The sequence below is a fragment of the Aotus nancymaae genome, unplaced genomic scaffold, assembly GCF_030222135.1.
Source record: "Aotus nancymaae isolate 86718 unplaced genomic scaffold, 86718_ANA_hifiasm-v0.15.2.pri h1tg000028l, whole genome shotgun sequence".
In the NCBI taxonomy this organism is placed as follows: Eukaryota; Metazoa; Chordata; class Mammalia; order Primates; family Aotidae; genus Aotus; species Aotus nancymaae.
In genome coordinates, this window is record NW_026988441.1 from 36,184,660 (window position 1) to 36,208,175 (window position 23,516).

Consider the following 23,516-nt stretch of genomic DNA (forward strand, 5'->3'; position numbering starts at 1 on the left):
CACTCTAGCTTGGGTGACAGGGCAAGACGCTGTCTCAAAAATAAATAGATAAGTAAATAAATGAATAAAACGAAAGTCACAAAACAGTGGTTACTTTGTGAGTGAGGGGCAGCTGTGACTAGGACACAGTCCACGGAGGGGCTTTTGGGGTAGCTGGTCACTGCAGTTGGTTGGCCTGGGTGGAGGTGATGATGACATCTTAGCACTGGGTTTCTGAAACTTGGCACTCTTGACATTTAGGCCACATAATTCTTGGTCCTTGGGGCTGGCCTGCACATTGCAGGGTGTTTGGCTACATTCCTGGCCTCCACCCTCTAGATGCCAAAAAACCGCCTCCTCCCTATCACCCAAAAATGTCCCTAGATATTGCCACTCTCCCATGGAGTAAAATCACTCCTGGTTGAGAACTCTCCATTAGAGTAACTCTTTAAGCTATACATTTGTGTGTGTGTGGGGGGGGGGGTTGTTGTTGTTTGTGTGTGTGTGTGTGTGTGTGTGTTTGCTTTTAATTGCATTTATCTTTTGTTTTTGTTTTTGTTTGAGACAGAGTCTCGCTTTGTCATCCAGACTGGAGTACAGTGGCGTGATCTTGACTCATTGCAACCTCCGCCTCCCCAAATCAAGCAATTCTCCTGCCTCAGCCTCCTGAGTAGCTTGGACTATAGGCTGCCGCCACCACGCCTGGCTAATTTCTGTGTTTTTAGTAGAGACAGAGTTTCACCATGTTGACCAGGATGGTCTTGATCTCCTGACTTCATAATCTGCCTGCCTCAGCCTCCCAAAGTGCTGGGATTACACGCGTGAGCCATCGAACCTGGCTGTGTGTGTGTGTGTGTGTGGTTTTTTTTTACTTTTAATTGCATTTATTTTAATGCTGAATTTAGTCCTGTGCTGTAAGTTTTTGATTCTTCAGTTTCTCTGGGATATCTTTTTCTTCTGGGCAACCTCCTCTTCTGGTTTAGGAACAATCTGTTCCTTTTCAGTAAGGATTATCTCGGTGTGGCAGGGAGAACTCATGCATGGGTTAATCTGATCATGAGCTCTGCAGGTCCAGCGGTGCATCTTAGGTGCTTTGTTCACTTGGATATGCTCAATAAACCCTGAAGTTCAGCATTACTCTCTGCATTGTTTTTTAGATGGCGTCTCACTCTGTTACCCAGGCTGGAGTGCAATGGCGCGATCTCGGCTCACTGCAACCTCTGCCTCCCAGGTTAAGGCGATTCTCCTGCCTTACCCTCCTGAGTAGTTGGGATTACAGGCGCCTGCCACCACATTCAGCTAATATTTGTATTTTTAGTAGAGACGGGGTTTTGCCATGTTGGCTAGGCTGGTCTCAAACTCCTGACCTCAGTCGATCTGCTGCCTTCGCTTCCCAAAGTGCTGGGATTACAGGTATGAGCCACTTCACCCGGCCACTGCATTTTAAAGCATGTGCAGCAAAAATTCAGCATTTTTTTCTGGGCCACTGACCTTGTGTCCAGACCCACTGCTTGGCCTGGGGACACCTGCCAACTTGACCATTGTAACGTCGGAATGGTATGCACTGTTTCTATAAAGTGACATCTTTCAGATACTTTATGGCTTTTCATATATGTATACTTTTGATGGCCTGGGCAGTTTCGCAGTGTTATCAAAGTGAACACAAAGATCTGAACCTCTTGATTGGCAGGATTTTGTGGAGTTCTCCGGTCAAGTGAATAGTGAACCATTTTCACAGACTACCTCAGGCTGCTTAGGGAAAGAGTATACATTTGTTTTATGTGGTTTCTTGAATCTGGCTGTGTGTGTGCATCTATGGACACTTTATTTTACAATAAAAATATTTTAAATATTCCAATGGAGGTCAAGTGCAGTGGCTCATGCCTGTTATCCTAGTACTTAGGGAGGTTGAGGCAGAAGAATCACTTGAGTCCAGGAGTTTGCAACCAGCCCAGGCAACATAGACCCTGTCTCAACAAAAAATAAACTAGCTGGATGTGATAGCACATATCTGTAGTCCCAGCTACTTGGGAGGCTGAGGTGGGAGGATTGCTTGAGCCTGGGAGTTCAAGGCTGCAGTGAGCCACGGTCTTTGCACTGTACTCCAGCCTGGGCAATGGAGTAAAACTCTGTCTCAAAGAAACAGGAAAAAATTCCAATGGAGTTTTCATGGGGAAACTTGACAGAATTCCAGTTTTATTTCTTCTTTTCTTTTTCTTTTTCTTTTTTTTTTTTTTGAGACAGAGTTTCGCTCTTGTTGCCCAGGCTGGAGTGCAATGGCACGATCTCGGCTCATCGCAACCTCCACCTCCTGGGTTCAAGCAATTCTCCTGCCTCAGCCTCCCGAGTAGCTGGGACTACAGGCGTGCACCACCATGCCCGGCCAATTTTTGTATTTTTTAGTAGAGACGGGGTTTCACCTTGTTGACCAGAATGGTCTCGATCTCTTGACCTCGTGATCCACCCGCCTCGGCCTCCCAAAGTGCTGGGATTATAGGCGTGAGCCACCGCGCCCGGCCGAATTCCAGTTTTAATGGAAAGAATCAACCAATTAAAATAGCCCAGGAATTTTTTTTTTTTTTTTTTTTTAAAGGAGTATCAGGGTTGGGCTCCATGGCTCACGCCTGTAATCCCAGCACTTTGGGAGGCTGAGGCAGGTGGATCACGAGGTGAGGATATCGAGATCATCCTGGTCAACATGGTGAAACCCTGTTTCTACTTAAAATACAAAAAAAAAAAAAAAAAAAAAGCCAGGCATGGTGGTACATGCCAGTAGTTTCAGCTGCTCTGGAGACTGAGGGCAGTAGAATTGCTTGAACCTGGGAGGCAAAAGTTGCAGTGAGCCGAGATCATGCCACTGCACTCCATCCTGGGCTACAGACCAGACTCCATCTCAGAAAAACAAGACAAAACAAACAAACAAAAAACTGGAGTATCAGATATTAAAATACATATACAATATTACTATATTCTGGCCAGGTGCTGTGGCTTACGCCTGTGATCCTAGCGCTTTGTGAGGCCAAGGCAGGTGGATTGCTTGAGCCAAGGAGTTGAAGACCAGCCTGGGAAAAGTGGTGAAACCCCATCTCTACTAAAAGTAAGAGAATTAGCTGGGCATGATAATCCCAGCTAAGCTACTTGGGAGGCTTATAATCTCAGCTACTTGGGAGACTGAGGCAGGAGGATCACTTAAACCCAGGAGGTGGAGGTTGTAGTGAGCTGAGATATTGTGCCACTGCACTCTAGCCTGGACAACAGAATGAGATCCTGTCTCAAAAAAAATAAAAATTATTTCGGCAAACATTTATTAAGCATCTACTGTGTGCTAGGATCACTGGATAAAGTAGTGACCAAAACCAGTTTCCTGCTCCCATGGTGCTGACACTTATTTATTTATTTAGAGATGGAGTCTCACTCTGTCACCCATGCTGAAATACATTGGCATAACTGTAACCTCTGCCTCCCAGGTTCAAGCGATTTTCCTGCCTCAGCTACCTGAGTAGCTGGGATTACAGGCGTGCACCACCATGTATGACTATTTTTTTTTTTTTTTTTGAGAGAAGGTCTCACTCTGTCACCCAGGCTGGATTGCAGTGGCACAATCTCAGCTCACTGCAACCTCCTCTTCCCAGGTTCAAGTGATTCTCATGCCTCAGCCTCCCATGCCTCAGCCTCCCGAGTAGCAAGGATTACAGGCAACTGCCACCACGCCCAGCTAATTTTTGTATTTTTAGTAGATACTGGGTTTCACCATTTTGGTGAGGCTGGTCTCAAACTCCTGACTTTGGGTGATCCACCTAAATCGGCCTTCCAAAGTGCTGGGATTACAGGTGTGAGCCACCATGCCCAGCCTTGGTGCGGCCACTTTAGTGAGATAGTAAACAAATAAATGAGTGTTTGTGTGTGTGTGTGTGTGTGTTTGTGTGTATGTGTCTTTTTGTTTTGTTGTTTTGTTCTGAGAACTAGGTCTTGTTATGTTGCTCAGGCTGGTCTCAACTCCTGGCTCAAGCGATCCTCCCATCTATGCCTCCCTAAATACTGGGATTACAAGCGTGAGTCACTGCACCTGGCAATAACAGAGTCTGCTCTTGTTTTTCAGATAGTAAAAGTAGCTATTAGGCTAATTCAATAGAGTGATGAGAAAAATGCTGGTGAGGGGCTGTGTCAGGCATTTAGGGGGCAGCCACACAAAGGTTGAACCTCAGAAGGTAGGGGAGGCTGGGCGAGGTGGCTCACACCTGTAATCTCAGCACTTTGGGAGGCCGAGGCGAGCAGATTACTTGAGGTCAGGAGTTTGAGACCATTCAGGCCAACATGGTGAAACCCTGTCTCTACTAAAAATACAAAAATTAGCGGGGCATGGTGGTGTGTGCCTGTAATCCCAGCTACTCAGGAGGCTGAGGCAGGAGAATTGCTTGAACCCAGAGACAGAAGTTGCAGTGAGCCAAAATCGCGCCACTGCACTCCAGCCTGGGACTCCGTCTCAAAAAAAAAAAAAGTAGGGAATCTCAAAAAGTACCCACCTGTGCAGATGCAAGGAAAAGCATTTCTGGTAGGTGAAACTGCATGTGCAAAGGTTCTGCGGTAGGGAAGATCCGGGTCCTGGTACTTCATCCAGGCACTGCAAAATAAGTACCAGTTACAGAAATCCCACCGGGTTACTCTTCTACTTATAGTTCACTCATGGCTCCCTCGTGCCTGTGGATCAAATCCAAGCTCCTTGGCCTGGCGCTGGGCAGGGACTTGACCTCTGCTGGTGCAGAAATACCGCCAGCCCGCGCTCGGCGACCGTCACTCCAGGCCCCGCCCACAACCACGCCCATATTCCAGGCCCCGCCCTGTTGTCCCACCCCACTTTCTTATTGGACATCCTGGAGAGCCTCGGGTGCTGGTTGGCTGGCGTGGCCGTCAGTTAGGGTCAAGGCCTTGATAATCAGTCCCCGGACTTCGAGGGGGCGGGCTCGGGTGCGGTCGCGGCGGGGGCTGCGGCTTCAGGTAAATCGCCAGCTTTCGGCGACACATATGGGGGATCCTTGAGTGGGTGGATTCGGGGACGCACCGGGACCCAGCGCTGCGCTGCGTTTCCAGCCCCATTGCGGGCTCTGCGCGCTGCGACGGAGCGGGCGCCGTGTCCTCTGGCCGGGACCCCTCCCAAACTGGGAGCCCCAGGTGGGTAGCGAGCAGAGTGTGGGGCTCTGGAGGCGTGGGATCGTCCCCCTCTCGCCCTTCAGGAGCCCACTGGGGGTCTTGTTTGCTCCCTAGTGCCCCAACCGGTTCTGGGACCCTTTCCTGGGACGGCTTGGGGACCCTGGCCAGCCCCTCGCGCTGGGCTGGGTGTGGGAGCGTGACACGGAAATGGTGTTTTGGGGAGGGACGCACGGCCTCGGGACCCGCAGACAATGGGTAGCGGATGGGACCGCCCGGCGACGCTTCCTGTAGGAAACTGCTCTGTCTCTGCGCGGCCAGGACGACCCGGGGGTGGGCGGATGATGATGACTTTAACACCCCCCTTCCTGCTGTCACCAGCTACCCCCCAACCCACCTCAAGAGTCTGAGAGTCCCATCAAACATCAGGGGCTCCTGGAAGGCGCCCTCTCCCCAGGACTGGGATCCTCACCAGCCTGCCGTGGCCCCCACTCCTCTGGTTTGGTGATCACAGCTCTGTGTCCCAAAATAGTCCCTGGGGCGGGAAAGCGGCTGAATGGCATCGGCTCTGACGGCCTAATGAGGGGGTCTTAGGCAGAGAATCCCGATCATGCCGTGACAGCCAGGGCAGGGAGCAGAGGAGAGGAGAAGGCAGCTCCACGCCCCACTCCAGTGAGGCCCCAGCCCCTGGAGCAGCAGAGGTAGGGGGCGCCTCCACCCCAATCAGGGACACATGCAGGGTCTGACACAGGTGCAGGCTGGAAGGGCCAAGCCCCCTGAGGCTCCCTGCTCCTGCTGGGAAGGGGAAGGGGCTGTTTCTAGAAAGCGTTAAAGCAAGGCCAGCCACAGTGGTTCATGCCTGTAATCTCAGCATTTGGGGAGGTCGAGTAGGGCTGATCTCTTGAGTCAGGAGTTTGAGACCAGCCTGGCCAACATGGTGAAACCTCATCTCTACTAAAAATTCAAAAATTAGCCAGGCGTGGTGGCAAGCACCTGTAATCCCAGCTACTCAGGAGGCTGAGGCAGGAAAGTCACTTGAACCTGTGGGTCGGAGGTTGCAGTGAGCCGAGATCTGGCCCTTGCACTCCAGCCTTAGTGACAGAGACTCCGTCTCCAAAATAAAGCATTCAAGTGTAGTGGCCAATGCACAGACTCTGGAAAAGCTGCCTGGGTTCAAGTGCTGCCTCTGCCTGTTTGTGACAGGACGCAGGCAGGACACTAAACTGTTCTGTGTCTCAGTTTCTCCATCTGTACGATAGAGGAAGGGACAATGATCATAGAAAATCTAACCTCAGTGGGTTTACCTAGGCTTTAAAAAAAATAAGTCAAGGTCAGGTGCAGTAGCTCATGCCTGTAATCCCAGCGCTCTGGGATGCTGAACTGGGAAGACTGCCTGAGCCCAGGAGTTGGAGACCAGCCTGGGCAACACAGCAAGACACCATTATCTACAAAAAACAAAATTAGGCCGGGCACGGTGACTCATGCCTGGTTTGAGACCAGCCTGGCTAACATGGTGAAACCCTGTCTCTACTAAAAATACAAAAATTAGCTGGATATGGTGGCACACACCTGTAGTCCCAGCTACTTGGGAGGCTGAGGCAGGAGAATCACTTGAACCCAGGTGGCGGAGGTTGCAGTGAGCCAAAATCACACCACTGCACTCCTCCAGCCTCGGCGACAGAGCATGATTCTATCTAAAACAAACAAAACAAAAAATTTAAAATATTAACCAGAATTAGCCAGATGTAGAAGTGTGTTCCTGTAGTCTCAGCTATTTGGGAGGCTGAGGTGGGAGAATCACTTGAGCCCACGGGTTCAAGGCTACACTGAGATATGATTGAGCCACGGGACTCTAGTCTGGGTGACAGAGTGAGAACTTGCCTCTTAAAAAAAGAGTCCAGGCAAAGTGGCTCACACCTGAAATCCCAGCACTTTGGGAGGAAGAGGCCAGCGGATCATGAGGTCAGGAGATTGAGACCATCCTGGCCTACATGGTGAAACCCTATCTCTACTAAAATATAAAAATTTAGCTGGGCGTGGTGGCAGTTGCCTGTAGTCCCAGCTACTCGGGAGGCTGAGGCAGGAGAATTGCTTGAACCCAGGAGGTGAAGGTTGCAGTGAGCCGAGATTGTGCCACTGAACTCTAGCCTGGTGACAGAGCAAGATTCCATCTCAAAAAAAAAAATAAAAAAGATATCAATAAATTGTTTAGACTAGAGGCTGGCCCATAGTAAACGTCAAAAGTGTTGTTACGATTTGACACTCTGGGGGTATCCATTCCTTTTTTTAGCCCAGCCTCTGGATCCAACTGCTTCAGCTAGTTTAGGTCTCAGGAATGGCCCACAGCTGCCTTCTGAGATCCCAGGGCCTGGGATTTGGGTGTGACCAGGTCATCGGAGGAGGATGCTGACCCCATTGCATCATACAGCCAGCTGTGTGAGAAGCAGACCCAGACCCCGCAAGCCTCAATCTGGGCTTTTTCCACAGCCCAGTTCTTCCCTGGCAATTTCCTGAAAACAAGTGATGAACGGTATTGGCTGTCCTCTGTGATGACCTGTTGGCCTGTTGACCCACCCCTTGCAGCCAGTGTGAAGGGACAGGAAACAGCTGCTTGGGGACTGGAAGAGGCCTCCTGCCTGGCCTTGGAGGAGGAAGGGAGAGTTCAGGGACTTCAGCCAGACAGAGGTGGGAAGTGGGGTCAGGGTCTCCCCATCAGTAGAGGAGGGTAATGAGTCAGGGGGGCTGATGGGTGCTCAATGCCTGGTAGGGTCAGGCACGCAGGTGGTCACCAGGGATTAAAAAAGCTAGAAGGGGTGGCTGGGAGGGTTGCCAGGTGGTGTTATGTTTTGTTTTGTTTTGTTTTGTTTTTGAGAAGGAGGCTTCCTTTTTTGCCCAGGCTGGAGTGCAGTGGTTTGGTCTTGGCTCACTGCAACCTCCACCTCCTGGGTTCAAGCAATTCTCCTGCCTCAGCCTCCTGAGTACCTGGGATTACAGGTGGATTACAGGTGCGTGCCACTACACCTGGCTAATTTTTGTATTTTGTCTCAAAAAGAAAAAAAATAGAGATAGGGTCTTGCCATGTTGCCCAGGTGGGTATGGAACTCCTTCCTGGCTCAAGTGATCCTTCTGCTCTTGCTTCCCAGAGTGCTGTGCTTTTTTTTTTTTTTTTTTTTTTTTGAGACAGAGTCTTGCTCTTTTACTAGGCTGGAGTGCAGTGGCATGATCTCGGCTCACTGAAACCTCCATCTCCTGGATTCAAGCGATTTCCCTGCCTCAGCCTCCCGAGTAGCTGGTGCTACAGGTGCACGCCACCATGCCCAGCTAATTTTTTGTATTTTAGTAGAGATGGGATTTCACCATTGCCAGGATGGTCTCGATATCCGGACCTCATGATCTGCCCACCTTGGCCTCCCAAAGTGCTGGGATTACAGGCATGAGCCACCGCGCCCAGCCCACCCTGTGCTTTTTGGACCAAAGTTCTGGATTCAATATTTGTCCTTGCTAAGTATCACATTATTATGTGGCCAATCTTCCTCACTTTCTTACAGACACCATCATGTCATTCATCTGAACAGTCACTTTCCCCCGCAGCCCCATGAACAGCCACAGCTCTGACAACCCAGGTGTTTGCGTTTGCATTACAAACTCTTTTTTTTTTGAGACAGAGTCTCACTCCGTCGCCAGGCACCCCGGCTGGAGTGCAGTGGCGTGATCTTGGCTCACTGCAACCTCCACCTCCCGGGTTCAAGCAATTCTCCTGCCTCAGCCTCCAGAGTAGCTGGGACTACAGGCACGCGCCACCACACCCAGCTAATTTTTGTATTTTTAGTAGAGATGGGGTTTCACCATGTTGGCCAGGATGGTCTCCATCTCTTGACCTCGTGATCCGCCTGCCTCGGGCCTCCAAAGTGCTAGGATTACAGGCGTGAGCCACAGCGCCCTGCCTACAAACTCTTACAAGCCAAGGATCAAGCCCTGTGAAACTCCACTAGCGACATTCCAGGGAGACAAGTATCCACTGATTTGTTGATGTGGATCTTTTGTGCATGTAGCCCCCAATTTCCCATCATTCCTGCAAGAGTTTCACAATTGACCTTGGTAAAAATTTGGATGCACAATTACATGATTTTTTTTGAGACCAAGTCTCGCTCTGTCACCCAGGCTGAAGTGCAGTGGCAAGATCTTGACTCACTGCAACCTCTACCTCCTGGGTTCAAGCAATTCTGCTGCCTCAGCCTCCAGAGTAGCTGGGATTACAGGTGCTCACCACCACGCCTGGCTAATTTTTGTATTTTTAGTAGAGACAAGGTTTCACCATATTGGTCAGGCTGGTATTGAACTCCTGACCTCATGATCTGCCCGGCTCGGCCTACCAAAATGCTGAGATTACAGGCATGAGCCACCTTGCCTGGCCTCCAGATCAGTTTTTAATGATCCCATGAAGGATTTCCAACTTTGGTCTTCCTTTTCTAAAGGCTCACAGCCCACTACGTAGAGCATCCATTTCTAATTTTCCCCAGAGGTTACCAGAAAACCCAGCAGGTCTGGAATGCCTCCCCCACTTCCAGCTACCCTTGTTTTCTTGGTCATCTTCCTCTCTTTGCTTGACGTCTTTCCTGCTTCCTCCTGTCCAGCAGGTTGAGGTCTGACACCTGGGGCTCATTCATTCCATCCAAAGTTTCAAGGTTGGCTGGGCATGGTGACTCATGACTGTAATCCCAGCACTTTGGGAGGCCGAGGCAGGTGGATCACTTGAGGTCAGGAGTTCAAGACCAGCCTGGCCAATATGGTGAAACCTTGTCTCTACTAAAAATACAAAAAGTAGCAGAATATGGTGGTGGGCACCTGTGATCCCAGCTGCTTGGGAGGTAGAACCTGGGAGGCAGAGGCTGCAATAAGCCAAGATTGTGGCACTGCACTCCAGCCTAGGTGACAGAGTGAGACTCTGTCTCAAAAAAACAGAAAAGAAAAAAAAAGTTTTGGCTGAGTGTGGTGGCTTACACTTGTAATCCCAGTCCTTTGGGAGGCCGAGGCAGGCAACCCTTGATCACGAGGTCAAGAGATTGAGACCATCCTGGCCAACATGGTGAAACCCCATCTCTACTAAAAATACAAAAAAAAAAAAAAAAAAAAGCTGGATGTGAAGTTTTGGCTGGGTGTGGTAGCTCACGCCTGCAATCCCAGCACTTTGGGAGGCTGAGGTGGGTGGATCACAAGATCAGGAGTTCGAGACCAGCCTGGCCAATATAGTGAAACGCAGTCGATATTAAAAAAAAAATACAAAAAAATTAGCCAGTCGTGGTGGCACATGCCTGTAATCCCAGCTACTCAGGAGACAGAAGCAGGAGAATTGCCTGAACCTGGGAGGCGGAGGTTGCAGTGAGCCGAGATCACGCCACTGCACTCCAGCCTAGGCCACAGAGCAAGATTCTGTCTCAAAAAATAAAAAGTTTCAAGGTCTCTTGAGGGAAGAGGAAGGAGAGGGCATGTTTGGAGTGAGGTTGGTGGGTGAAGGAGGAGAGCTCTTGGGTCCGGTTTACTTAGACTCAAAGGGAGGCCCCACAGGCTCCAGCCAGAGGGACAGCGCCCAGCCCCACCTTCACCCCTTTTGCAGGGTGCCTCTGACGGCTGCTGCAGGAAACATGGCCAAGTTTGCCCTGAATCAGAACCTGCCTGGTGAGTATGCAGAAACAGGTATGTGTGTGTGTGTGTGTATCCACAGAGCCACGTCCAATGCCTGTGTGTGGGGACACAGCCCTACAATGGCCAGAGGGTCCTCTCCAATGTCATGACCCTGCTTTAAACCACCTATGGCATCAGTCATGGCCAGGTGCAGAGGCTCACGCCTGTATCACGCCTGTAATCCTAGCACTTTGGGAGGCCAAGGCAGGTGGATCACCTGAGGTCAGGAGTTTCAGACAAGCCTAGCTAACATGGTGAAACCCCATCACTACTAAAAATACAAAAATTAACCAGGCATGGTGGCACGTGCCTGTAATCCCAGCTACTTGGGAGGCTGAAGCAGGAGAATCACTTGAACTTGGGAAGTGGAGGTTGCAGTGACCTGGGATGGCACCATTGCCCTCCAGCCTGGGCAAGAAGGGTGAAACTCCATCTCAAAAAAAAAAAAAATTAGCCTGGCATGGTGGTGTGTGCCTGTAGTCCCAGCTACTCAGGTGGCTGAGGTAGGAGAATTACTTGAACCTGGGAGGGGGAGGCTGCAGTGAGCAGAGATGGAACTACAGCACTCCAGCCTGGGTGACAGAGCGAGCCTCCATCTCAAAAAGACAAAACAAAACAAAACAAAACCCACCTATGGCACTAATCACAAATGGAATACACCCGGCTCCCAGGTAGCCCTCAACCCTAGGAAGTGTGGCCCCTCTACCTCCATTCCTCTTCCCCCTCCCTTCCTTCACTCTGCTCTGGACACCCTGGTCTCCACCCCACTGTGACTCCAGCTGACCCTCCATGGGCTGTTTTCTTCTAGAAACCTGTTCCCAGCTGCTTCCTCCTCATTGCTCATCGTGCAGGGCTTCCCCACATCAACGTTTTTTTTTTGAGACCGGGTCTCACTGTCACCATCTGGAGTGCAGTTATGCCATCTCAGCTCACTGCAACCTCTGCCTCCTGGGCTCAAGTGATCCTCCCACCTCATGATCCTCCCACCTCATCCTGCCGAGTAGCTGAGACTACAGGCGTGCTCCATTATGCCCAGCTATTTTTTTTTTTTGGAGATGGGGGTCTCAATATGTTGCTCAGGTTGGTCTCGAACTCCTGGGCTCTAGTGATCCACCCACCTCAGCCTCCCAAAGTGTTGGGATTACAGGTGTGAGCCACCACGACTAGACAGGGCTCCTTTGTTTGTTTGTTTGTTTTGAGACGCAGTCTCTGTCGCCCAGGCTGGAGTGCAGTGGCCCGATCTCGGCTCACTGAAACCTCCACCTCCCAGGTTCAAGCGATTCTCCTGCTTTAGCCTCCAGAATAGCTGGGATTACAGGCGCGTGCCACCACCACCCGGGTCATTTTCGTATTTTTAGTAGAGACAGGGTTTCACCATGTTGGCTAGGCTGGTCTCGAACTCCTGACCTCAGGTGATCCGCCTGCCCCGGCCTCCCAAAGTGTGGGGATTACAGGCGTGAGGCCGGGCCAGGGTTCCACTCCACAGGAACGAACGCTTCCCTGACAACCAGAGCCTAAGTCGCTCCTCCTCCTTTTATTTCCTATTATTATTATCATTGCCGTAGGCATCATTTGGAAGGATGCTTATCTGCTTCCTACAAGAGGACAGGGATGTTTGTCTTGCTCACTGCTGTGTCCCCAAGGCCTAGAAACGTGCTTAGCACAGAAAGGGGCTCAAAAAACGCACGACTGAGTTAATACTTGGGTACAGATAGGTGTGAACCGTGGGCGTTCCCCATTCTGATGCCCCCCTCCCCATGTCCCCGTTGTGCACGCAGACCTGGGCGGCCCCCGCCTGTGCCCGGTTCCCGCCGCCCGGGGCGCCCGCAGCCCCAGCTCGCCCTACTCGGTGGAGACGCCCTACGGCTTCCACCTGGACCTGGACTTCCTCAAGTACGTAGAGGAGCTGGAACGTGGCCCCGCCGCCCGCCGCGGCCTGGGACCCCCGCCCGCGCGTCCTCCCCGCGCGCCCCGGTCCAGCCTCGCGGGCGCACGTAGCCCAGGCGCCTGGACATCCAGCGAGTCCCTGGCCAGTGACGACGGTGGAGCACCGCGGGTACTCTCCCCAGGCGCGCCCTCCGGGCTCCTGATGCCGCCGCCGTCGCCGCGCGCGCCCGTGCGCAACCCGCGCGTTGAGCACACGCTCCGGGAGACCAGCCGGCGGCTGGAGATGGCGCAGGCACATGAGCGCGTGCCCAGCCCCGGCCGCGGGGTCCCACGCAGCCCACGCGGGTCTGGCCGCAGCAGCCCCGCCCCTAATCTCGCGCCCGCCTCGCCCGGCCCCGCCCAACTGCAGCTGGTGCGCGAGCAGATGGCTGCGGCGCTTCGGCGCCTGCGCGAGCTCGAGGACCAGGCGCGCGCGCTGCCCGAGCTGCAGGAGCAGGTGCGTGCGCTGCGCGCGGAGAAGGCGCGGCTGCTGGCTGGGCGCGCGCAGCCCGAGCCCGACGGGGAGGCTGAGGCGCGCCCGGACAAGCTCGCCCAGCTGCGGCGGCTCACCGAGCGCCTGGCCACCTCCGAGCGCGGCGTCCGTGCCAAGGCCAGCCCCCGGGCTGACGGCCCAGATGGCCTGGCTGCAGGGCGAAGCGAGGGCGCGCTCCAGGCCCTCGACGCGTCAGTCGGGAGCCTCGATGGGACGCCCCAGATTCGGGAGGTGGCCGCCGAGGCCGTGCCCGAGACCCGAGAAGTGGGTGCCCAGGCTGTGCCGGAGACCCAGGAGGCCGGTGTGGAGGCGGCACCCGAGACCGTTGAGGCGGACGCGTGGGTGACCGAGGCGCTGCTGGGGCTGCCTGCGGCCGTCGAGCGCGAGCTCGAGCTGCTGCATGCCAGCCTGGAGCACCAGCGCGGGGTGAGTGAGCTTCTGCGGGGCCGGCTGCGGGAGTTGGAGGAGGCCCGCGAGGCTGCGGAGGAGGCGGCGGCGGCGGCGGCCGCGGCCCATGTCCAGCCCTGCGAGGCCACCACTCAGACCCCGTGGAGCTGTGCCGAGAAGGCCGCACAGACCGAGCCCCCGGCAGAGGCGTCCTTCCTGACTCAGGAGGGCCTGCCCAGATCCACGGAGAGAGACAGAGCCGTGGCCCCCGCGGGTGAGTCCCGACCCGGTCGCTGGGTCCTGGCCTGCTGGGCGCCGCACTCGAACTCAGTGCCTTCATCTCATCCCCGCCAGGCATCCTCAAATCCATCATGAAGAAGAGAGACGGCACACCTGGTGCCCAACCCAGCTCCGGACCCAAGAGCCTGCAGTTTGTTGGGGTCCTCAACGGAGAGTGAGCGCCTTTCCCTTCCCATGGCAGCTTCTGCCGGGACGTGGACCGGGGTTGCAACCCCAACTCTGCCCCTCTGCTGGCAGCGTAGTCTTGGCAATCCTGTTTCCTCATCTGTAAAATGGGGACGGCCACACCCACGTCGCAGGCCTCCAGAACGAGCCCACAGGGGAGGTTTAGCAGACGCCTCCCACCCTGCCCCCAGGTACGAGAGCTCCTCCAGCGAGGACGCCAGCGACAGCGATGGCGACAGCGAGAACGGAGGCGCCAAGCCCCCGGGGAGCTCCTCGGGTTCCGGGGATGACAGCGGCGGGGGATCCGACTCGGGCACCCCTGGTCCTCCCAGCGGCGGAGACATTCAGGGCCCTGAGCCTGAGACGGAGGCCCAGTCTCAGCCGGTGGCACAGGGGAGGTGAGAGGTGCTCGCGAGGAGTTTGGAGAGGAGGCGGCTGCTTCCCTTCTGGTCGGTGCTGCCCCCTGATCCCTCCTGAGCCCGGCCCTGCCTCCTCTGCAGGTGCGAGCTGAGCCCGCGTCTGAGGGAGGCATGCGCAGCGCTGCAGCGGCAGCTGAGCCGGCCCCGCGGAGTAGCCCGCGATAGCGTGAGTGCCCTCAGGAGTGGCGCGAGCGCCTCCAAGGACCTCTGACACCTCCTAGGGGAGCGCACCTAGATCTGTCCCTTCCCACCAGGCACCTCGCCTGACCCCGGGCTCTCCGAAGGGATCTCGGTCCCAGGACAGCGCCGATCTTTCCTTGGTTTCCCCAGAGAGGCCCATCCCCGGCCCCACTCCAGTATTCCCCAAGAGCAAGCTCTCATTGCCTTTCCCCATTCCAGGTTCTCCCACAAATCCTTCCCTAGAAGGAAAGGACCCCTTCCGATAGGGGTGTGGCCCCGGCCTTCCATCTGGGTCCCCATGGCTCCCCACCGGGACAAGGAGTGACCTTCCTTCGCTGCCTGGAAACGCCAAAGGGGTCGCTTCCCAGTCCCTGCCCATCCCCAGCTCCCTCACCACGGCATCGTGGACGGTCGCCAATGTTATATTCGCTCCATCCCGGCAGGGCGCAGTGCGCCTGGTGGCGCAGGAGTGGTTTCGAGTGTCCAGCCAGCGGCGCTCTCAGGCGGAGCCCGTGGCAAGGATGCTGGAAGGGTTGAGGAGCCTGGGACCCGAGCTGCTGGCACACGTGGTGAACCTGGCGGATGGCAACGGGAACACGGCCCTGCACTACAGTGTGTCCCACGGGAACCTGGTCATCGCGAGTTTGCTCCTGGATACGGGTCAGAGCCAAGGGAGGGTGGGTGGGACATCAGGAAATGGGGGAGGAGAGGGCAGGGACTGACCTAGGCGCGAAGACTCTGGAGAGGAAGGCAGAGAATGGCTGTCCAGCAGAGGGCACCACTCCTCCTCGGGTTTTTTAGTTTAGTTTAGTTTAGTTTAGTTTTTGACGGAGTCTCCCTCTGTCACCAAACTGGAGTGCAGTGGCACGATCTCGGCTCACTGCAACCTCCGCTTCCTGAGTTCAAATGATTCTCCTACCTCAGCCTCCTGAGTAGCTGGGTCTACAGACCCGAGCCACCACACCCAGCTAATTTTTCTATTTTTAGTGGAGACAGGGTTTCACCATGTTGGTCAGGATGGTCTCGATCTTCTGACCTCGTGATCTGCCTGCCTTGGCCTCCCAAAGTGCTGGAATTTCTGGCATGAGCCACTGCACCTAGCCAACCTCCTTGGGTTTTTTTTTGTTTGTATTTTTGTTTTGGAGATGGAGTCTCTCTCTGTTGCCCAGGCTGGGGTGCAATGGCGTGATTTTGGCTCACTGCAACGTCTGCCTCCTGGGTTCAAGCAATTCTCCTGTCTCAGCCAAGTAGCTGAGATTACAGGTATGTACCACCACACCTGGCTAATTTTTGTATTTTTAGTAGAGATGGGGTTTCACCATGTTGGCCAGGCTGGTCTCGAACTCCTGACCTCAGGTGATCCATCCACCTTGGCCTCCCAAACTGCTGGGATTACAGGCATGAGCCACTGCACCCAGCCCCTCCTTGGGTTTTAAACCTCTTTGTGTCTGGGTTCCCAAAGGCCTTCTGCCCTCAGGGTGGGGACTTGGTGGCCTATAATCCCAGATCACTTGAGGTCAGGAGTTCGAGACCAGCCTGGCCAACATGGCAAAACCTCGTCTCTACTAAAATACAAAAAATTAGGCCAGGGGCCGTGGCTCACACCTGTAATCTCAGCTCTTTGGGAGACGGAGGCAGGCAGATCACCTGAGGTCAGGCGTTTGAGACCAGACTGGCCAACACGGTGAAACCCCATCTCTACTAAAAATACAAAAATTAACCAGGTGTGGTGGCACATGCCTGTAATCCCAGCTACTCAGGAGATAAGGCACGAGAATCACTGGAACCCAGGAGGCAGAGGTTGAAGTCAGCTGAGATCACGCCACTGCACTCCAGCCTGGGCAACAGAGTGAGACTCAGTATCAAAAACAAAAACAGAGAAACAAAAATTAGCTGGACATGGTGGTGGGCATGTGTAATCTCAGCTATTCAGGAGGCCAGCACGTGTCAATTTCAATATGCTCACCTATGATCCCTCCAACCTGCTGGCTGCTCTTCCTTGATCTTGACTCTGCCCCACACCAGCTTTACAGGTATAAGGTCAGCCCCAGACCTTGATGTCACTAATAATTGTGCCCCTACAGAATTTCACTTCCCAGCTCCCTGCTTCCTGCCCCTCACCTCCCAACTTCTCGGCTCACTGGCTCCCATTCCCCAACACCAGCAATCCTTGGACCTTACGGGGGTAGCTACCCACTGCCCCCTCTCCGTTTCACAGCCCTCACCCCTTGTGTCTTTGCCTCTGTCATCCTCCTTCAGCCTGTTGTCAACTCTTCTCCGTACCCTTCTCTCACCTGACCCTAACTGCCTGCCTGACAAACCCACAGCAAACCCTCAAGTGTGTATTGAATGAATATCTGCTTCCAAAGAACTTTCAGGAATGTGTGGTTTTGAGCGCATGTGTGGTGGGGGTGGTGAGGGAAGAGTGGAGAGAGATGATTATCAAGTAAAAACATGAAATAATTTCAAATGTTGGCAAGTGCTCTAGCAGAACACAACCAGAGGATGAAGTCAATGAAGAGGGTGATTCTTTTTTAATTTTTTTGTAGACATGGGGTTTCCCCATGTTGCCCACGCTTGTCTCCAACTCCTGGGCCCAAGTGATCCTCCTGTCTCAGTCTCCCAAGTATCTGGGACTACATGTGTTCACCACCACGCCTGGCTAATTTTTGTATTTTTAGTAGAGATGAGGTCTTACTTTGTTGACCAGGCTGGTCTTGAATGCCAGAGCTCAAGTGATCCTCCTGCCTCAGCCTCCAAAGTGCTGGGATTATAGTCATGAACCACTGTGCCTGGTCAGGGTGATTCTTAGTTAAGCAAGGCCAAGGGTAGCTGCAATAGGAAAGAGAGAGGGAGCGGGAAAATGGGTGGGTCCCTTGGCTAGCCTGCAGGGACCCCACTCTGGCTACTTCTGTGTGCCCCCCCACCACATGATGCCTTGCACTGGTGTCTCAGTGGAAGTGCAGTGGGTGCAGTGGTGTGATCATAGCTCACTGCAGCCTCAACCTCCCAGGCTCAAGGGATCCTCCCACCTCAGCCTCCTGAGTATCTGGGACCACAGGCAGAAGCCACCACACCCAGCTAATTTTTTTTTTTTTAGGCTGAGTCTTTCTCTGTCACCAGGCTGGAGTGCTGTGGTAAGATCTGGGCTCACTGCAACCTCTGCCTCCCAGTTTGAGCGATCCTCCTGCCTCAGCTTCCTGAGTGGCTGAGACTATAAGCACATGCCACCATGCCTGGCTAATTTTTTGTATTTTGAGTAGAGATGGGGTTTCACTATGTTGACCAGGATGGTCTTGATCTCTTGGCTTCGTAATCAGCCCACCTTGGCCTCCCAAGTGCTGGGATTACAGGTGTGAGCCTCTGTGACTGGCCAAATTTTTTGTTTTTTTAAGAGATGGGGGTCTCACTGTATTCCTTAGGCTGGCCTCAGACTCCTGGCCTCAAGTGATCCTCCTGCCTTGGCCTCCCTATGGATTGGGTGTACAGGCGTGAACCACCATGCCTGGCCCCTATTTTTGCTGTCATTTGACTTAACCCTTTATTCCCCAGTCCCTCATTTCAGCTGTCCTTCCTCACTAGGATATCCATCCCATAACCCTGACCCAGTTCCTTTCTCCAAGCTCCTTACTATATGCCCCGCTTGCCCACTCATTTCCTTAAACTACCTCAATCCTCAGAGCCTTCAGAGTGGAAGGAGACAGGCATTAAAATAGACACTCCAGGAAATGCCATCAAAACACGTGCTGTGAGGAATAAGGGCTAGGATGGTAACAGAACTGATCCCAGAGGAAACTGAGCTCACATTTGTGTTTCATTCAGGGCAGGCAGTGTTGACCAGGCTATTTTGCTTCCTAGGGCTGCCATCAAAATATCACTGTGGGCAGCTTCAAACAACAGGTGAAGTTGGAAATCAAGGTGTTGGCAAAAACAAAACAAAAACAAACAAAAAAAAGGTGTGGGCAGTTTTTTTTTTTTTTGAGACCGGGTCTCACTCTTGCTCAGGCTGGAGTGCAGTCACACGATCTCGGCTTACTGCAATTTCTGCCTCCCGGGTTGAAGCGATTCTCCTGCCTCAGCCTCCCAAGTTGCTGGGATTACAGGCACCCACCACTATGCCCGACCATTTTTTGTGTTTTTAGTAGAGACAGGGTTTCACCATGTTGGCCGGGCTGGTCTCAAACTCCTGACCTCAAGTGATCCAGCACCTTGGCCTCCCAAAGTGCTGGGATTACAGGCATGTGCTGCCTGGCCACCATATTCCTTTTAAATTGTTGCTCCTGGCCAGGCCATGGTGACTCACGCCTGTAATCCCAGCACTTTGGGAGGTCAAGGCAGGTGGATCATGAGGTCAGGAGTTTGAGACCAGCCTGACCAACACGGTGAAACCCCATCTCTACTAAAAATACAAAAATTAGTGGGTGTCATGGCATGTGCCTGTAATTCCAGCTACTTAGGAGGCTGAGGCAGGAGAATTGCTTGAACCTAGGAGGCGGAGGTTGCAGTGAGCCAAGATCATGCCACTGCACTGCAGCATGAGCGACAGAGCAAGACTCTGTTTCTAAATAAATAAATAGTTGATCCCAGCTGCTGTGTGGAACCTGCAGTGGATTCAGGGACAAGGGTGGAGGCTGGCACTGTTCTGTAGGGGAGCAACAATGGTGGCTTGGCGGGTGGTGGCCCTGAAAATAAACCTGTCATTTTATTCAGTCAACAAATGTTAACTGAGCACCTACTGTGTGCCAGGTATTCTAAGTACTGAGGGATACAGCAGCAAACAAAACCAAGTCCCTGCCTAGTCTGAAATAGTGAGGTCCGGGCTGGTGGCTCATGCCTGTATTCCCAGCACTTTGGGAGGCCAGGGCAGGTGGATCACTTGAGGTCAGGAATTCAAGATCAGCCTGGCCAAGGTGGTGAAACCCTGTCTCTACTAAAAAAATATAAAAAGCCAGGTGTGATATCGCATGCCTGTAGTCCAGCTACTTGGAAGGCTGAGGCAGAAGAATCGCTTGAACCCAGGAGGTGGGGGTTGCAATGAGCCGAGATCATGCCATAGCACTCCAGCCTGGGGGACAGAGTAAGACTCTGTCTCCAAAAAAAAAAAAAAAGATGAAAAGAAATAGGAAGGTCTTTCACTGAGCAGATGATATTTGAGCAACACCCTTGTGAGGGAGGAACCACGTGGCTACCATGGGGAAAGTGTTAAGGAAACACCCAGTGTGCAGGTGCCGTACTTGAGGCTTGCAGGGAGGTAGGTGGATCAAGTCGGGCCAGGGTGTTGGCATCTCAGTGGATGGCCCCCTTCTCTCTCCCAGGGGTCTGTGAGGTCAATCACCAGAACCGAGCTGGCTACTCGCCTCTCATGCTGGCTGCACTCACCTCTGTTGGGCGGGAGAAGGAGGACATGGCTGTGGTCCAGAGACTCTTCTGCATGGGCAATGTCAATGCCAAGGCCAGCCAGGTGTGTGGATGCCCCCACTGTGGCTCTCAGCCAGGAGTCACTTCCACTTTGGGAGTCAGCCTGTGACCTCCCTTCCTTGAGCCTACCCCAGCCTGTCCCCGCTTCTTCCACACTCCCCAGACGGGGCAGACAGCCCTCATGCTGGCCATCAGCCATGGCCGAAAGGACATGGTGGCAGCCCTGCTGGCATGTGGGGCTGACGTGAATGCGCAGGATGCGGATGGGGCCACAGCGCTGATGTGCGCCAGCGAGTATGGGCGCCTGGATACCGTGCGGTTGCTGCTCGCCCAGCCAGGCTGTGACCCTGCCATCCTGGACAATGTAAGACCCCATAATAGGGCTGGCATCTTGTGGGGGCGGGACTACGGCTTGGCTCGGGAACCTGACTGTCCCTAACTTTCTTCAGGAGGGCACCAGTGCCCTGGCCATCGCCTTGGAGGCTGAGCAGGATGAGGTGGCCGCTCTACTACATGCCCACCTGAGCTCAGGCCAGCCCGACACCCAGGTGAGCACAGCTCAAAGAAACAAACCTTCCCAGCTGCAAATTGTTTGCAGAGGATAGTAAATATGGCCCAGGCCTCCGTTGCTGCTCCCTCAAGGTAGCACCAGGGGTGCAGAACCAGTGTCTGGATTCTCCTATGTGGCTGGTTTTTTTTTGGTGGTTGTTTTGGAGACAGGGTCTTCCTCTGTAACCCTGAGCTCAAGGGATCCTTCTGCCTCAACATCCTAAAGTGCTGGGATTACCGGTGTGAAACAGTGTCTGGCAGGGGTTGGGATTTGATGTTAAAGCAGCAAAACCCCAGTGTGAGGCTGATGCTACCCCAGGTCCTGAGACTGAGGCCTCTAAGGGGGAAGTAACCTAAGGTCACAGACCTAGCTAAGACCTTTCATGCATTTCCCTGGGCTCCTGTTACCTACTCCCAGGGAGGCTCTTATCAAAGGAAAAAGGAGCCCTTTGCCATCAGGCAGGGTGGGGAAGAGGGGCCAGAGCTTCAGAACTGGAGACTGGGTGAGTTTGCAGAACACATGATTAGCCTCCAACACCACTATACTCTGATGGCAAGTGCCAGGCTGTTTCAGCACTTTCATAATCGAAGTCGTCTAATCAGCCCACTTATCCCGTACAGGCTGATCCCAAATTACCATGGCTCCACTTACATTTTTTTATTTATTTTTGAGACAGAGTCTTGCTGTTGCCCAGGCTGGAGGTGCAGTGGGGTGATCGCAAGCTCGCTGCAACCTCCACCTCCTGAGTTCAAGTGATTCTCCCACGTCAGCCTCCCAAATAGCTAAAACTACAGGCACATGCCACTATGTCCAGCTAATTTTTTTTTTTTTTAAGACAAGAGTCTTGCTGTTACCCGGGCTGGAAAGCAGTGGCACGAGATGGGGTTTCACCGTGTCGGCCAGGCTGGTCTCAAACTCCTGACCTCAGGTGATCTGCCCACCTCAGCCTCCCAAAGTGTTGGGATTACAGGTGTGAGCCACCACGCCTGGCACTACTTATAATTTTTTGACTTAATGATAGTGTGAAAGCAATGTGCACTTAACAGAAACCATACTTCACCAGAGTATTCAATACATTACATGAGACATTCAACACTTTATTAAAATAGGCTTCATGTTAGATGGGAGTTTCCCCAACTATAGGTGGACGAGTTCTGAGCAGGCTTAAGATGGACCACGCTAAGCTGTGATGTTTGGTAGGTTAGGTGTATTAAACACATTTCAACTTGCAATATTTTCAACCTATGATGGATTTACTGGGATGTGTAACTCATTATAAGTTGAGGAACACCTGCACTAGCCCCACTGGGAGATGTGGGAACAAAGGTCAAGCACCTCTTCCAGGTCAGAACGGGCAGAGGTAGGATTCCAACCAGGCAGCGTGGCTCCCGGGTAAAAGAACCTCCACTAGGTGAGGCTGGGGCGGAATCCTAAGTTTCCTGCCTGAAGGAGATTGCAGCCTCAGCCTCTGCCCCCCTCCACCCTCCTGTTTTCCCCCTCTCTCTAGACACAGTCATCCCCTGGCTCTCAGAGTGCCACACCTGGTGAAGGAGAATGCAGTGACAATGGAGAGAACGCCCAGGCTCAGTGAGCTGCCCCATCTGGCTCACTACACCTTGGCGCACAGAAGGGTCCAGGGTGCTTTGCTCAGAGGCTAACACTGGCCGAAGAGAAAGGCGGTTTCAGTTGGGGTGACTGTGGCAGGAAGGGGCTTACCCTGACCCCACCGAGGTGAAGTGGGGACCAAGGAGTGATACAACCCTGGTCCACCCACTCTCTGAAACGTCTTTGCTAATACAACACTCCTACTACGCTTGTGTTTTGTTTCGGGTAAAAGGTGTATATATACAAACACGACCATTTCCAGAGTGCGGGAGGATCGGTGACCACCTGGAAGCCACGCAAGAAGCCTACTAAAGAAACAGAAACCTTAGTTGCATAACCCAAAAAGAACCCGAGTTAACTTGTATCACAAACGCTTTATTTAAAGGTCCATCTCAATTTACGTGTGGCAGCACAAAATAAAGGACCAGATCGTGACACACCATTTCCATCTCAAGTGGTCGAATCCAACATCCAAAACCCTGTGAACAGACCCAAACGTGAGATGCTGACAGGCCCCGCAGCAACTGGCAAACTCCCGCCTCCCTCTTGCCAGTCTCTGTAGACTCTCGTTCTGCTTCCCAAGCCCTCTCACCCTGAGCTTAACGAAGCCTCCCTTCCTCTTTGCACTAACCAGCGAGCAGCCAAACTCAGCGCAACCTCCGGGCCTCTCGCTCGGACTCCAACAGGGTCAGCACGTCGCCCTCGCGCACGGGGCCTTTTACGTTGCGGATGATGGAGCGGCTCGTGTCGTCCATAAATTCCACGCGCACCTATGGGTCCCCACCGGAGAGTGGGGGAAGGCGTCAGGGCGGGCCGCGGGGTGGGAAGCAGTTATGAATTCAGAGAACGTGTCTGGGCCAGATCATAGATCCTTAAAGGAGCCACCAGAGCCCTGGGATGAAAGAAGCATCGGTTCCCGGATTCCGGCGGGCAGGGGTTAAGGCAGGGTAGGGATCCTATCAGGGTTTAGGGCCCCCAGGAGTCGGCCAAATGCCCCCATCCGGTTACCTGCGTGCACTGTCCCTGAGAACCGGTCCTGCCCAGGACCTTGGTGACCTGGTGGAAAGAAGCTGGGTTTGGACCTGGCCCGCTCGGCTCATCTACTCCCTCCCGCTACCCCCAAATTTGGGCCCCCATCTCACCCTGGCCAACTTGATAGGCTGCACACGGCTAGTATCCATAATGGCGGCTCGGCAGCGGTCTGGCGGAGAGAAATCACGTGCTCTGGGGAGAGCCTTTATAGTACGTTCTAGCTCCGCCCACTACC

At 53.5% G+C, this 23,516-nt stretch overlaps 2 protein-coding genes across 3 annotated transcripts; one reads left to right on the top strand and one right to left on the bottom strand.

Annotated features, from left to right (window-relative positions):
* The first annotated feature begins 10,574 nt into the window (after positions 1-10,574).
* Positions 10,575-22,726, top strand: KANK3 (KN motif and ankyrin repeat domains 3). The gene is made up of 10 exons (XM_064381952.1): positions 10,575-10,800; positions 12,585-13,886; positions 13,967-14,066; positions 14,269-14,475; positions 14,578-14,662; positions 15,120-15,336; positions 19,992-20,137; positions 20,258-20,458; positions 20,544-20,642; positions 22,152-22,726. The coding sequence occupies exons 1-10, from the start codon at positions 10,611-10,613 to the stop codon at positions 22,233-22,235; spliced, it is 2,631 nt and encodes an 876-aa protein (XP_064238022.1). The 5' UTR covers positions 10,575-10,610; the 3' UTR covers positions 22,236-22,726.
* On the bottom strand, positions 22,604-23,494 carry RPS28 (ribosomal protein S28). 2 transcript variants are annotated; one of them, XR_001104781.2, is made up of 4 exons: positions 23,392-23,494; positions 23,258-23,305; positions 22,842-23,019; positions 22,604-22,728 (listed from the first exon to the last, which is right to left on the bottom strand). XR_001104781.2 is itself a non-coding variant. In XM_012436244.2 (4 exons), exons 1-3 carry the CDS (start codon positions 23,428-23,430, stop codon positions 22,897-22,899), a joined length of 210 nt encoding a protein of 69 aa, XP_012291667.1. In that variant the 5' UTR covers positions 23,431-23,491; the 3' UTR covers positions 22,604-22,728; positions 22,881-22,896. The 2 variants fall into 2 exon arrangements, 1 of the variants encoding a protein (XP_012291667.1); XM_012436244.2 differs by having other exon boundaries at positions 22,881-23,019; positions 23,392-23,491.
* Positions 23,495-23,516: the final 22 nt, after the last annotated feature.